Source organism: Bos javanicus, chromosome 10, assembly GCF_032452875.1.
Source record: "Bos javanicus breed banteng chromosome 10, ARS-OSU_banteng_1.0, whole genome shotgun sequence".
NCBI classification, from domain to species: Eukaryota; Metazoa; Chordata; class Mammalia; order Artiodactyla; family Bovidae; genus Bos; species Bos javanicus.
The window spans coordinates 16,272,468-16,287,518 of record NC_083877.1 but is presented as its reverse complement, the minus strand read 5'-3'; the positions used below and the strand labels follow the sequence as shown (position 1 = coordinate 16,287,518).

The 15,051-nt window shown below is 43.3% G+C and overlaps 1 protein-coding gene across 8 annotated transcripts in view; it reads right to left on the bottom strand.

The window, feature by feature from the left end:
* Positions 1–15,051, bottom strand: part of KIF23 (kinesin family member 23) — a 72,657-nt gene that overhangs the window by 47,877 nt on the left and 9,729 nt on the right. For 7 of the 8 annotated variants that reach the window (XM_061430201.1, XM_061430200.1, XM_061430204.1 and 4 more), the window contains exons 1-3: positions 5,615–5,820; positions 3,339–3,408; positions 2,193–2,321 (exon numbers count right to left, since the gene is read on the bottom strand). In XM_061430201.1, coding sequence (XP_061286185.1) covers positions 2,193–2,321; positions 3,339–3,408; positions 5,615–5,805 — 390 coding nt within the window. In that variant the 5' untranslated portion in view covers positions 5,806–5,820. Of the gene's footprint in view, positions 1–2,192; positions 2,322–3,338; positions 3,409–5,614; positions 5,821–15,051 lie in introns of those variants that run through there. The other variant, XM_061430203.1, reaches the window with a different exon arrangement.

Genomic DNA, 15,051 nt, shown 5'->3' with positions numbered 1-15,051 from the left:
GATTAGGAGATACAAAGTACTAAAACCCTGATGCTGGGAAAGATTGAAGGCAGGAGGAGAAGGGGGCAACAGAGGATGAGCTGGTTGGATGGCATCACTGACTGAATGGACATGAGTTTGAGCAAACCCTGGGAGATAGTAGAGGACAGGGAAGCCTAGTGTACTGCAGTCTATGGGGTCACAAAGAGTCAGACACAACTTAGTGACTGAACAGCAACATATATAAAATAGATAAACATCAACATCCTTCTGTATAGTACAGGCAGGTGTATTCAGTATCTTGTAGTAAACTATAAAGGAAAAGAATATGAAAAAGAATATGTACATATATGTATAACTGAATCACTTTGCTGTATACCAGAAGCTAATACAACATGTAACTTAACTGTACTTCAATTAAAAAAAAAAGGAAAATAGTGAGGTCTGACTTCTGCTTTGACTGGCTGCTCTGTGGCAATAGATCAGAGAAGATTCAGAATGGAAGCAGGTGGTCCAATTGGCTTCAACATAGTCTTGTCAATGCCACTCAAAGTGTGGTCAGCAGGCAGGCCAGTGCCCCTCTGAAGGCTATCTGTCTTCTGTCCAGAGGAAGTAATTACAGAGATGGAGAGTAATTGCTCAGAACCTCTATAGTCATTTCACATGGCTGCAACATCCCAGCATGTGATCAGTGAGCTTACTCTGAACAGATTATAAACCAGTTTTCCTTTGTCTAACTCTGCCTAACAATTGTGTAACAGTTTCTTGTGGCAAAGCTGCATAAAAGTATCAGTCACAATGCACTGAAAATAAAAAAGTTGCTTCTTCACCATAGACAGTTTGAGAAGCACTAGTCTCCATAATTAAAACAGGCCTCAGACAAGGGTAGCAGCAGTAGAGATAGAAATAAAAGGACAGTTTCAAGAGTAAACTGATACGATCTACTGAGGAACTAGATATGAGGGGGTATAACAGAAAAGTGAAAGTGAAAGTTAGTCAACAGTCGTGTCTGACTCTTTATGACCCCATGGACTGTAGCCCACCTGGCTCCTCTGTCCATGGAATTCTCCAGGCAAGAGTACTGAAGTGGGTTGCCATTTCCTTCTCCAGGGGATCTTCCCGACCCAGGTATCAAACCCAGGTCTCCTGCACTGCAGGCAGATTCTTTACCAACTGAGCTACTAGGGAAGCCCCCAAGAAAAAGGTAGGGACAAGGTTTCTGGTTTGAGCAAATAGATGGTGGTGGTGTTATTTACTGACAAGAAAAATCAAGAGAAGTACTGATCTAGAGGGGAAAAAGACTCAAGAGTTCTTTTGGACATGCCACAGCATCCAAACAGTGGACGTTCCAGTTTAGAGAAAAGATGTAGGCTGAAGGTAAAAATTCCAAAATTATTACCATGTAATCAGTGTGTAAAGCTATGGATAAAAGACAGAACATGGAAAGTTCGAGGGGGAAGACAGAACAGTGCTGTTGACAAACAGATCATGATGAAGACAAAGAGGTGTCCATCACATCACATCACCAGAGAGGCCACTGGTAGGCGTCTGACCAACAATCTCCCAGGAGTAGTGTACATAAAAGAGTAAAGGCATCTACAAGAGCTGACAGCCTGAATTAATCTTTTTATCTGCATTCCCAGAGTCCATTTCTTTAAGCACATCTCTGTCTTACCTATGAGCATTACCTGCTTAGCGTCTGTGCTCCCAACTAAGTTGTAAGCTTCATAAAAGCAAGAATCATGTCTTATTCATTTTTAAAAGTCTCCTTCCACCCTCCAGCTTAGCACATGTTTACTGAACTCAACTCTTTGCTTGTTTACAAAAATAAAAACACTTCATAAGAAATCGATACAAGTACACAATGCCTGTTAAATGTTACTTCAATCCCACACATGGAACTATATATTTATATGTAACTGCCTAGCACAGATATCATTCCACATTAAACTATCCCTAACATATGCTCTAAAGAGCAATAAATATCCAGTATAAGAAATTATCATCTAAAAACAATCTTTTAACTTCAGTATACCAAAGGTGTGTTTATACAACCCAGAAATTAGACACTTTTAATATGGTAGGTAGTTAGACTGAAGTAAATAAGTCTTTCAGTAAAGTGGGAACACAGGAATTTTGTCATATTTAAAAAGTAGAAAACCATTCAAGAAAGAACCTATCAATTAAAAACAGTTGGTTCCAATCAGAATTACCTCCTTATAGTCTCCATTTCTGTTGAGTCTGTTACCCTCAGGAGTATGAAGCTGAACTGTTGTATTATTGATTACTTCTATGCAACACTCTTGCTCAGGAAGGCTCAGTGGGCGTACCCTACAGTACACCTGAAAATACAAGAAGGTGCTTAAACAACAAAGGCTGACTTTTTACCTGACTTTTCCTTCACTCATCTATTCATTCATCAACCAACATTTGGCATCTAAACTTGAGAGCTATATAAACTTAAGAGCTACCAAAGCCAAAAATCTGCTACCCAATTTGCTGACTGTCAAATGCAAACATATATATTAGATATGAGAAAATTTTAAATGCACATAAAATCAAAACTCTAAAAATCAAGAACATATCACACAATGAAAAATATCTGAAAAGCTTTTAGGATTGTTTGGAATTGGATGTCAGGTAAAACTTGCCAGCTTAACACAATATACTAAAGTGAGACATTCAAAACGTCATCTTCTTAATCAGTAATAGGGTTGGGAGAAAACTGTTCAGCTGTATATGCAAAGCATCTGGTTCCCACAACTCAGATCAAGAGATAACACTCCAGTGCCAATGAAGGCAAAAATTAAAACAAAAAAAAAAAAAAACAGAGCAAGCCAATGTTATTTGCCATTTGCTTTTAAAAGTTCCCAAGCCTGAAACTAGTGAAGTTCATAAAGTAGTCACAAGATAAATGAAACTGTTCTAAACCAGAGTCTATGAAACTTGGTCCCCAAAAGCATGGAGTTTGGGGCTTTACTCTTGAAGTATGCCACAAGTTACTATATAACTGTCATAAAGATAGGAGAGGATGTTCATCCAAGCACAAAATTTCTCCCCATCCCAGAGACTATGAAGAATATCTCCAACATAGTTGAAGAATATTTTTTCATTATCTAGCTTTTCAAATATAAGTAGTTATAGGAAATATGCAACTGACAACCAAAGGCTTCATTTTACCGGACTAATAAATCCTACATAGAAACAAAATTTCAAAGCTGGAATCAGCCTTAAGCAATTTAGTACAGTCCTTTTAGCTAAATATTGTTTGTTTCCACTTCCACATCTCTGTCCCTTTCAAGCATACAAAACATAAAGGGACTGAAGGAAGAACACACAAATTCACAGGCAGACCTTACCCCAACTGGGTCTTTAAGACTCGTTTGGGATCCTTTTTTCACTGGTGGTTTCCTGGGTGTCTTAGTCCTCCTGGTCATAGAAACAAAAAACACTTCAGTTCAACACTAACATATAAAAACCTAACCTATAATTCATATAGAGACAATCTTCCTAAGGGTTATAAAATTATTCTTTAGCAATTCCAAAACACTATGCCCCAAATAATATGAATACATACAAACTACCTTAGTAGGAGAGTGTTTGTGACATGCGAAAATTAAAAGCAATTAAAATTTGGCTTAGGAGACATCTGTGGCACCAAAAACAGAAATAACAGGCCCAAAATGGAGTTATTTGTGCTAAGTTCCATGTCACCAAATTGTGACTTAATACCTAACTTACAGTTCCAACCACTCCCAATAGAAGAATCTTAAACCAGTCAATCTGGAATTATCTGGTCAGCACTGGTAAAGTGATCTGTCTGATAGACCCCTGCCATAGAGTAAAGGAAGCTCACCTAGCTACTAACAATCCACTCGTTGCTAATATAATTCCTTTGTTCCACAACCCCCCCATAAAAATCTTCCATTTTATACAGCTCTTAGGAACACCTTTTTGCTAGATAGGATGCTGTCTGATTCATGAATCATTGAATAAAACTTATAAGATCTTTACAATTTACTCAGTCAAATTCTGGTTTTTTAAATATCTTCTTATAGTTCTGTATGTTAAGTGGTTTGCTTTCTTGACCAAAAATTTTACAGGCATTACAAATTTGAAAATTCAACAGATAATTGAGCAAGCTTATCTCAAAAGGCATTTCATAAAGCACACATGTTGTGTTTAGCCCATTGCCAAGGCAGACCAAGTGATTAATTTCTAGATTATAAAAATGCAGATGGAGAAATCCACTCTTTGATCAAGATTTATGTCTTTATTTTTAAAGAACAAGTGACCATTGAATTCTCAAAACTACCATCCTTTGTTCCCAGACAAAATGTGGTCCCTAAACTGCAATTTTGTGCTCTCTTAAGTGGGGGCAGTAGAAACAGATATTTTGGTTTATTTCACCACTTCTCTAGTATGACACTCCCCCTTCCCCCGCATTTATCTATAGACGAGATAAACATCTAACACTAAGTGAAATTACTGGCTTGGACTATACAGGTTGTTAAAATACTTTCTCAGCACTTTCCCAATGAAACAAAACAAATTCGTGTTTTAAGTGCAAAATATTAGGGTAGGTTTACTTAACTCAATATTTTTCCCCCCAAAGATAAAAATTTTGACTTTAGCCTCTTAAGAAAACAAGCTGGTTTTTTTTTTTTTTTGCAAACCACTAGCTTGGCACCCCACTCCAGTACTCTTGCCTGGAAAATCCCGTGGATGGGAAGAGCCTGGTAGGCTGCAGTCTATGGGGTCGCTAAGAGTCTGACACGACTGAGCGACTTCACTTTCACTTTTCACTTTCATGCATTGGAGAAGAAAATGGCAACCCACTCCAGTGTTCTTGCCTGGAGAATCCCAGGGACCGGGGAACCTGGTGGGCTGCCGTCTATGGGGTCGCACAGAGTCGGACACGACTGAAGCGACTTAGCAGTAGCAGCAGCAGCTACATCATGATGATGATTATAAAGTTAACCTTCTCTGCACAAGTATTTCGTCACCGAGTAGCGGTCAAGGAATTAGGCTGCGGCGCAAATGTCACCAACTTCGTGAGGAATGTGGGCGTTTGTGGCCGGAGGCGGGGTTGTCTGAGACCAAAGAACAGAGCAAAAGGAACTGGCCTACACCCGAGGGTCGCGGCCCCGAAGCTACCGAATTGGACTAGGAAAGGCAGGCAGTGCGCCCGGATGCCAAGGGCTCTTCAGCGGATGAAACCACCTAACCAACCCCAAACCCAGGACACAACACCAGGCCCACCCGTGAGACGACCCCCGACCCTCACTAATTGGGCAAAATGCAACCCGCGGTTGCGGGCGGCCAGGGAAGGAAAGGGGAATTAGAGAAAGGATTGGAGGCGTCGGTCCCGGCCCAAATCTCCCGCCCCTCCCAACGTGGGGCCGGGCCTTCGCGGCCGAGTGTAGCCAGGGCGGGGACCCAGACGCCCGACTCCGCGAGGCAGGGAGCTAGATGGGGTGGACGAGGACGGGTCTTCACGCCCGTCTCCCCCTGGGCAGTCCTGGTGGGGGGCTTGGTGGTCCCGAGCGGCACAGGGCTTGGAGCCCGCGGCGCGGCCGGGGGCCTGCCGCGGCGGAGGGAGACGCTGGCCCCAGTTTCGTGGCCCAGTACTCACGCTGGCTTCATGGTAGTAAGCTCCGAACTGCCCAGACGCGCGCGCGGGGATGCCGGACTCGGTCGGGGGTTGACGAGAACGGCGGGCCTCAGGGACCGGCCACAGGGACCGCGACTCGGCGGCTCAAGCGCGGCGCTTGAGGAATCTGGGAAACGCCGCTGAGGAGCCAGGTGAGCTCGCGCCCGGCGCATTTCAAACGGGCCAATCAGCGCCCGCCCACGGAAAGGGGCGTGGCCTCAGAAAAGGCGCCTGCTCAGTAGGATGTTGTGCTCGTCTCCTAGGCGACCGACGCAGACAGTGCACCGGCAGCCTGGTGTCTGGGCTCTAGGGCTGGAGTGGGAAGCTAGGATCAGATATTAGGAAATAAACCCCATCCGTATTCTCTGAGGACACTGAGAGTTTCTTTTCCCATATCCCAGTAAGTCCAATGGAAGGGCAAGTCCAGGATTGATTCAGAGATCAGCAGTGTCGTTCCGACCCAGGAGTGTCCAGTCCTTGGTCTGTACCCTATGCAGAGACAGACTCACTTTCTGGCTCCCAGATCATCACATCACCTTGGCTTTCTTTCTCTCTCTCCTTTGTCCTTCCAGGAATCTCCCTCTCTGGTTTCTCTAGCTCTTCCCGAACCACTCTTTTCTAAGATGAACTGATTCTCACTTCGACCTTTGCCCCTAAACCAGTGACTATCAAATACGCACTTACATCTTTGCTCTCATGGAACTGTAGTCCCATTCTCCTCAACTTTCTACAGGAACAGACACCAGTAAGAATAGACATAATATCCTCAACCCATAATATCCCACATAAAGATGGTTCCTGTCTTTGCTGTTACATAGTTACAGTGAATAAACTTGGAAATTCATCATTTTACAGAGAAGTACTGTGTTAAAGAGTATACTTGTCTTACATAATGTTTCACAGATATTGCTAAATTGTCCTCCATAAAGGTCCAAATGCACAATCCCACAAGGCATGTATGAGAGGACCTGTTTTTCCACATTTCTCAGACAGCAAAGTGTTACCCAAATTTTATGTGGATGTTGAGCTAATAGATGAAAAAAAAATCACAAATTTAAATTTTCTTTTATGGTAAATGAGATCGGGTGTCTGTGCCTGTGTTCAACAGCCATTTGTATTTCCTTCTCTAAGAATCGTGTTCATATCCTTTGCCTCCTTGTTCTGTTGGGTTGTTAGTTTTTTGTTGATTTGTAAAAGTGCTTCACATATTAAGGAAATTAGTCCTCATCCAAAATATGAGTTCAAATTTTTTATAGTTCATAATTTTGCTTATGTTGCTTTGTGACAGCTTAGGGAAAACTCAGTAGTGGCCACAGGACTGGAAAAGGTCAGTTTTCATTCCAATCCCAAAGAAAGGCAATGCCAAAGAATGCTCAAACTACCGCACAATTACACCCATCTCACATGCTAGTAAAGTAATGCTCAAAATTCTCCAAGCCAGGCTTCAGCAATATGTGAACCATGAACTTCCTGATGTTCAAGCTGGTTTTCGAAAAGGCAGAGGAACCAGAGATCAAATTGCCAACATCCGCTGGATCATGGAAAAAGCAAGAGAGTTCCAGAAAAACATCTATTTCTGCTTTCTTGACTATGCCAAAGCCTTTGACGGTGTGGATCACAATAAACTATGGAAAATTCTTCAAGAGATGGGAATACGAGACCACCTGACCTGCCTCTTGAGAAATCTGTATGCAGGTCAGGAAGCAACAGTTAGAACTGGACATGGAACAACAGACTGGTTCCAAATAGGAAAAGGAGTATGTCAAGGCTGTATATTGTCACCCTGCTTATTTAATTTATATGCAGAGAAATGCTGCATATAATCATCATGAGAAACACTGGACTGGAAGAAGCACAAGATGGAATCAAGATTGCCAGGAGAAATATCAATAACCTCAGATATGCAGATGACACCACCCTTATGGCAGAAAGTGAAGAAGAACTAAAAAGCCTCTTGATGAAGGTGAAAGTGGAGAGTGAAAAAGTTGGCTTAAAACTCAACATTCAGAAAATGAAGATCATGGCATCCGGTCCCATCACTTCATGGGAAATAGATGGGGAAACAGTGGAAACAGTGTCAGACTTTTTTTGAGGGGGCTCCAAAATCACTGCAGATGGTGACTGCAGCCATGAAATTAAAAGACGCTTGCTCCTTGGAAGGAAAGTTATGACCAACCTAGATAGCATATTCAAAAGCAGAGACATTACTTTGCCAACAAAGGTCCGTATAGTCAAGGCTATGGTTTTTTCTGTGGTCATGTATGGATGTGAGAGTTGGACTGTGAAGAAGGCTGAGCGCCAAAGAATTGATGCTTTTGAACTGTGGTGTTGGAGAAGACTCTTGAGAGTCCCTTGGACTGCAAGGAGATCCAACCAGTCCATTCTGAAGGACATCAGCCCTGGGATTTCTTTGGAAGGAATGATGCTGAAGCTGAAACTCCAGTACTTTGGCCACCTCATGCGAAGAGTTGACTCATTGGAAAAGACTCTGATGCTGGGGGGATTGGGGGCAGTAGGAGAAGCAGACGACAGAGGATGAGATGGCTGGATGGCATCACTGACTTGATGGACGTGAGTCTGAGTGAACTCCAGGAGTTGGTGATGGACAGGGAGGCCTGGCATGCTGCGGTTCATGGGGTGGCAAAGAGTCAGACACGACTGAGCAACTGAACTGAACTGAACTAAGGGAAAATTTTAAGGTAGGCATATTTATCAGCCTTCTCTTTTGTGGCTTCTGTTTTGTGTCACACCAGAAAAAAGTCTTTTGTACTCTAACATTAAAGCAATGTTTTTCATCTTATATTTTGCCTATTGCTTTTTTATGTTTAAGTCTTTGAACCATTGAACTTTGTTGTCAAGTGTGAGGTTGAGAAGTAAGAAGTGAAGTCACTCAGTCGTGTCCAACTATTTGCAACTCCACAGACTGTAACCTATCAGGCTCCTCCATCCATGGGATTTTCCAGGCAAGAATACTGGAGTGGGTTGCCATTTCCTTCTCCAGGGGATCTTCCCAACCCAGGGATCGAATCTGGGTCTCCTGCACTGCAGGTAGACTCTACCGTCTGAATCACCAGGGAAGCCTGGTGTGAGGTTGGGATCTTCGTTATTTAGGAATTGGCCTGGGCTGCTGGCCAATTACCTCTTAATTACATTGTAGCCTGGCTTTGGCTTCAGTCTTTCCATTGGAATTTTTCTCACCAAGATCAATGTTTCATTGATGCCAAAACTATTTGACCCTTACCTTACTTGACCTCTTAACAGATTAAAAAATATTTCCTCTCTTCTCATGTCTTTGTTTTTACTCCTAGTTTTCTAGCCCCTCTTTCCCAGCCTCATTTGTGAGTTCTTTTTTCTGCCTTAAATACTGTGGCTTAAGGTTTTCACCTGGTGTTCACTAGCTGTGCCCTCTCTGTAGGCACTCCCAGCCATTCCTGTGGCCTCACATACCACTCATATTTGCTCCTCTGAGTTCCAGAGCCATATGTCCAACAGTCTGGTGAATTCACTTGGGTGCCTCACAGGCACCTCACATTGAACACCATCCTAATCTTTTCTCCTGAACCTGTTCTCCCTCAAGCATCATCATCTATCCACCCACCCAAGTGCAAGGTACCACCTTTGACTTTTGCCTCTCCTTCTATTCCAACAATCAGTCACCAAATCTTGAAATTTCTATCAACTAAATAGCTTTTAAAACCCTCCTCTCCATCCCCTCGACCACTACCATCTCTTGTCTGGATGACTGAAACAGTATCCTAACAGGCTTCCCTGCTGCCATCTTTCAAACTTGGTTCCATTTTGCAGCCAGCTCACCACTAATCACAGATCTGATCATGGCATTTCCCTATTTGTAATACTACAGTAGTTCCCACTGCTGGACACCCTCAACAGGCCAGGCCCTGGGGTTCTTCCTCTCCAAGCTCATCACCTATCATTTCCCCTTGCTTCCCTCCAGCCATGACGCCTGAATACACTGGGCTCACACAGCTTTCCCTCTGCTGTCAAGCTCTCCTCCCTCCCTTCCTCTGACAATGCCTCCTTACCCTCAGTTCTCAGCAGATCTTCTGCCCACGACCCTGCTCTGGATGCTGAATCCCTGCTCTCTATCCATAGTCCTCTGCACACTACCTCCAAGTCATTCCCTCTGATTTGCTTCAGAGCTCGAATTCCAATTTGTGATTGCTACTCCCTCAGTGGTAAAGAATCCACCTGCAAATGCAAGAGATGCAGGTTCAATCCCTGGGTGGGGAAGATCCCCCGGAGGAGGAAATGGCAACCCACTCCAGTATCCTTGCCTGGAGAATCCCATGGACAGAGGAGCCTGGGGGACTGCAGTCCATAGGGTCGCAAAGAGTCAGACACAACTGAGCAACTACACCACCACCACCAGCTTATCCCCACATCCTGACTAGATGACACAATCATGTCCCCCATGCCCAGCAATGAAGATGCTCCATATGTGTTTGAAGGAATGAATGAGCCCATCCCTTCACAGAACATCCCATGGAAGACCCAATTATAATTTAAAACCCCTAGCTTTTCTTCTGGAGGAGGAAATGGCAACCCACTCCAGTGTTCTTGCCTGGAGAATCCCAGGGATGGGGGAGCCTGGTGGGCTGCCGTCTGTGGGGTCGCACAGAGTCGGACACGACTGAAGCGACTTAGCAGCAGTAGCAGCAGCTTTTCTTCAGGCCAGTTTCTTCTTTCTCACTCATTTATATTCTTATCAAAGTTCACTGACAATGCTTTAATGCCAATTCATTATATTATTTTTCTGTTCAAAAATGGTCAGGCACTCCCCATAGCTGGTTAAAAATTTGCATTTCCCCCTAGAATTAGAGCGCCAAGCAGGGGCGGAGTTAGGGACAGGCAGATAGAAGAAGGCTAGAGGCTAGAACTGGGAGGCTTTTTTAAAGATCAGGTTTGAGCTTCCCTCAGAAGAAATGGAGTAGCCATCATAGTCAACAAAAGAGTCTGAAATGCAGTACTTGGATGCAATCTCAAAAATGACAGAATGATCTCTGTTCATTTCCAAGGCAAACCATTCAATATCACAATAATCCAAGTCTATGCCCCAACCAGTAACGCTAAAGAAGCTGAAGTTGAACAGTTCTGTGAAGACCTACAAGACCTTCTAGAACTAACACCCAAAAAAGATGTCCTTTTCATTATAGGGGACTGGAATGCAAAAGTAGGAAGCCAAGAAACACCTGGAGTAACAGGTAAATTTGGCCTTGGAATACGGAATGAAGCAGGGCAAAGACTAATAGAGTTTTGCCAAGAAAATGCACTGGTCATAGCAAACATCCTCTTGTGTCCTACACATGGACATCACCGGATGGTCAACACCGAAATCAGATTGATTATATTCTTTGCAGCCAAAGATGGAGAAGCTCTATACAGTCAACAAAAACAAGACCAGGAACTGACTGTGGCTCAGATCATGAACTCCTTATTGCCAAATTCAGACTGAAATTGAAGAAAGTAGGGAAAACCACTAGACCATTCAGGTATGCCCTAAATCAAATCCCTTATGATTATACAGTGGAAGTGAGAAATAGATTTAGGGGCCTAGATCTGATAGATAGAGTGCCTGATGAACTATGGACTGAGGTTCTTGACATTGTACAGGAGACAGGGATCAAGACCATCCCCATGGGAAAAAAATGCAAAAAAGCAAAATGGCTGTCTGGGGAGGCCTTACAAATAGCTGTGAAAATAAGAGAAGTGAAAAGCAAAGGAGAAAAGGAAAGATATACCCATTTGAATGCAGAGTTCCAAAGAATAGCAAGAAGAGATAAGAAAGCCTTCCTCAGCGACCAATGCAAAGAAATACAGGAAAACAACAGAATGGGAAAGACTACAGATCTCTTCAAGAAAATGAGAGATACCAAGGGAACATTTCATGCAAAGATGGGCACGATAAAGGACAGAAATGGTATGGACTAACAGAAGCAGAAGATATTAAGAAGAGGTGGCAAGAGTACATAGAAGAACTGTACAAAAAAGATCTTCACGACCCAGATAATCACGATGGTGTGATCACTCATCTAGAGCCAGACATCCTGGAATGTGAAGTCAAGTGGGCCTTAGAAAGCATCACTATGAACAAAGCTAGTGGAGGTGATGGAGATCAAGTTGAGCTATTTCAAATCCTAAAAGATGATGCTGTGAAAGTGCTGCACTCAATATGCCAGCAAATTTGGACAACTCAGCAGTGGCCACAGGACTGGAAAAGGTCAGTTTTCATTCCAATCCCAAAGAAAGGCAATGCCAAAGAATGCTCAAACTACCGCACAATTACACTCATCTCACACGCTAGTAAAAGTAATGCTCAAAATTCTCCAAGCCAGGCTTCTGCAATACGTGAACTGTGAAGTTCCAGATGTTCAAGCTGGTTTTCGAAAAGGCAGAGGAACCAGAGATCAAATTGCCAACATCCACTGGATCATGGAAAAAGCAAGAGAGTTCCAGAAAAACATCTATTTCTGCTTTATTGACTATGCCAAAGCCTTTGACTGTGTGGATCACAATAAACTATGGAAAATTCTTCAAGAGATGGGAATACCAGACCACCTGACCTGCCTCTTGAGAAATCTGTATGCAGGTCAGGAAGCAACAGTTAGAACTGGACATGGAACAACAGACTGGTTCCAAATAGGAAAAGGAGTACGTCAAGGCTGTATATTGTCACCCTGCTTATTTAACTTATATGCAGAGTACATCATGAGAAACGCTGGACTGGAAGAAACACAAGCTGGAATCAAGATTGCCAGGAGAAATATCAATAACCTCAGATATGCAGATGACACCACCCTTATGGCAGAAAGTGAAGAGGAACTCAAAAGCCTCTTGATGAAGGTGAAAGTGGAGAATGAAAAAGTTGGCTTAAAGCTCAACATTCAGAAAACGAAGATCATGGCATCTGGTCCCATCACTTCATGGGAAATAGATGGGGAAACAGTGGAAACAGTGTCAGACTTTAGTTTTGGGGGCTCCAAAATCACTGCAGATGGTAACTGCAGCCATGAAATTAAAAGATGCTTACTCCTTGGAAGAAAAGTTATGACCAACCTAGATAGCATATTCAAAAGCAGAGACATTACTTTGCCAACAAAGGTCCATATGGTCAAGGCTATGGTTTTTCCTGTGGTCATGTATGGATGTGAGAGTTGGACTGTGAAGAAGGCTGAGTGCCGAAGGATTGATGCTTTTGAACTGTGGTATTGGAGAAGACTCTTGAGAGTCTCTTGGACTGCAAGGAGATCCAACCAGTCCATTCTGAAGGAGATCAGCCCTGGGTGTTCTTTGGAAGGAATGATGCTGAAGCTGAAACTCCAGTACTTTGGCCACCTCATGCGAAGAGTTGACTCTTTGGAAAAGACTCTGATGCTGGGATGGATTGGGGGCAGTAGGAGAAGGGGACGACAGAGGATGAGATGGATGGATGGCATCACTAACTCGATGGACATGAGTCTGAGTGAACTCCGGGAGTTGGTGATGGACAGGGAGGCCTGGCATGCTGCTGTTCATGGGGTCGCAAAGAGTCAGACACGACTGAGCGACTGAACTGAACTGAACTGAACTGAACAGTGGCTCAGTGGTAAAGAATCCTCCTGGCATTGCAGGAGACATGGTTTTGATCCCCAATCTGGGAAGATCCCACATGCTGCAGAGCAACTAAGCCCTTGCAACAACTATTGAGTGTGTGCTTTAGAGCTCGGGAACTGTAACTACTGAGCCCACGTGCTGCAACTACAGAAGCCCACACGTCCTGGAGGCTGTGCTCACCAACAAGAGAAGCCACTACAAGGAGAAGCCCATGCACCACAACTAGAGAAAGCCCAAGCATGGCAACGAAGAGCCAGCACAGCCAAAAATAAAGATAAATAAATAAAAATGTAGAAGATCAGCTTTATTGCAGTATACTTTCCCTATAATAAAAGTCACCTTTTTATTTGTACCATCTACATATTTGACAAACATACACCATCCTCTAATGACTGGCACAGTCCAATGTATAATATTCCCATCACACCAAAAATTCCTTGTGCTGCCCCTTTGCAGTCACCTTTCCCTATGCTCAGCCCTTGGCAACCACTTTTCTGATTTCTTTCCTTAGATCTGTCTTTTCCTGAATGTCTCTTCTTTAACTCAGCATAACCTTTTTGAGATTCATCCATGTGTTGCATCTATCACGAATATTTTCCCTTTTTATTGCTGATGAGTATTCCATTGTATGACAATCTACCCATTCACTGGCTGATGAACATTTAAGCTGTTTTCACTTTTTGAAACTGGCATAATTATTTGTGTAAAGTTATTTATGTAGACATAGATATTTTCACTTCTCTTGGGTGGGATTGCTGGTCCACTTGATAGGAAACTGCCAAACCGGACTGGGAGGGTTTTATGTAAATCACTGAAAAGGGGTTGATACTACAGACATTTGAAACCATAATTAATCCAAGCTCCTAGCTACACAAGTTCAGCTGTGGGAACCTACTAACCAGTTGCTGCTGCTGCTGCTGCTGCTGCTGCTAAGTCGCTTCAGTTGTGTCCAACCCTGTGCGACCCCATAGACAGCAGCCTACCAGGCTCCCCTGTCCCTGGGATTCTCCAGGCAACAACACTGGAGTGGGTTGCCATTTCCTTCTCCAATGCATGAAAGTGAAAAGTGAAAGTGAAGTCACTCAGTCGTGTCCGACTCTTAGTGACCCCATGGACGGCAGGCTCCTCTGTCCATGGGATTTTCCAGGCAAGAGTACTGGAGTGGGGTGCCATTGCCTTCTCCGTACTAACCAGTAAGCACCAGAAAATACCAAAGCCTGGAGTGTTTGATGAAAGGTGGTAAGGTGGAGACCAGGTCCCCTGAGCACCCAACACACAGCACACCCAAGGGTTCAGTGGCCTTGGCAACATAATCTCACATCCCCAGGCCATCTGTAAAATGAATGAGCGGGATGTTAATGTCTTACCTACTCAAAAAACAATAAAATCAACAAACTTGGGGGAAGGTGTAACATTGATACAAAAAACACAGATGATCTGAGCAGAACCACATTTCAAATGAATAACATACTCACACAGAAAGGGAGCTATCACTTACCCAAGTTGGACTATTTAGACTACAGTATATGCCCTCAGGCTCAAGGCAAAAAGAACTTGAAACATTGAATTCTAATTAGTTGGCCTTTTTGAAGATGTGGATTAGCAGTTCTGAAACAACATTAAATACATTGCAGATAAAGGGAGCCAAGTTTCTCACTGTTAGAGAGTAATATAAACACCAAAAGGGAGCAAGTAAAAAGTACCTAGGAATTCTTTTTACTATTTGGCAACATGTTTCTTAAATATGAAATTATGTCCAAAAGAGGGAGGGATAGTTGGACTATATCAGTGCTTCTTAAACTCTCTTA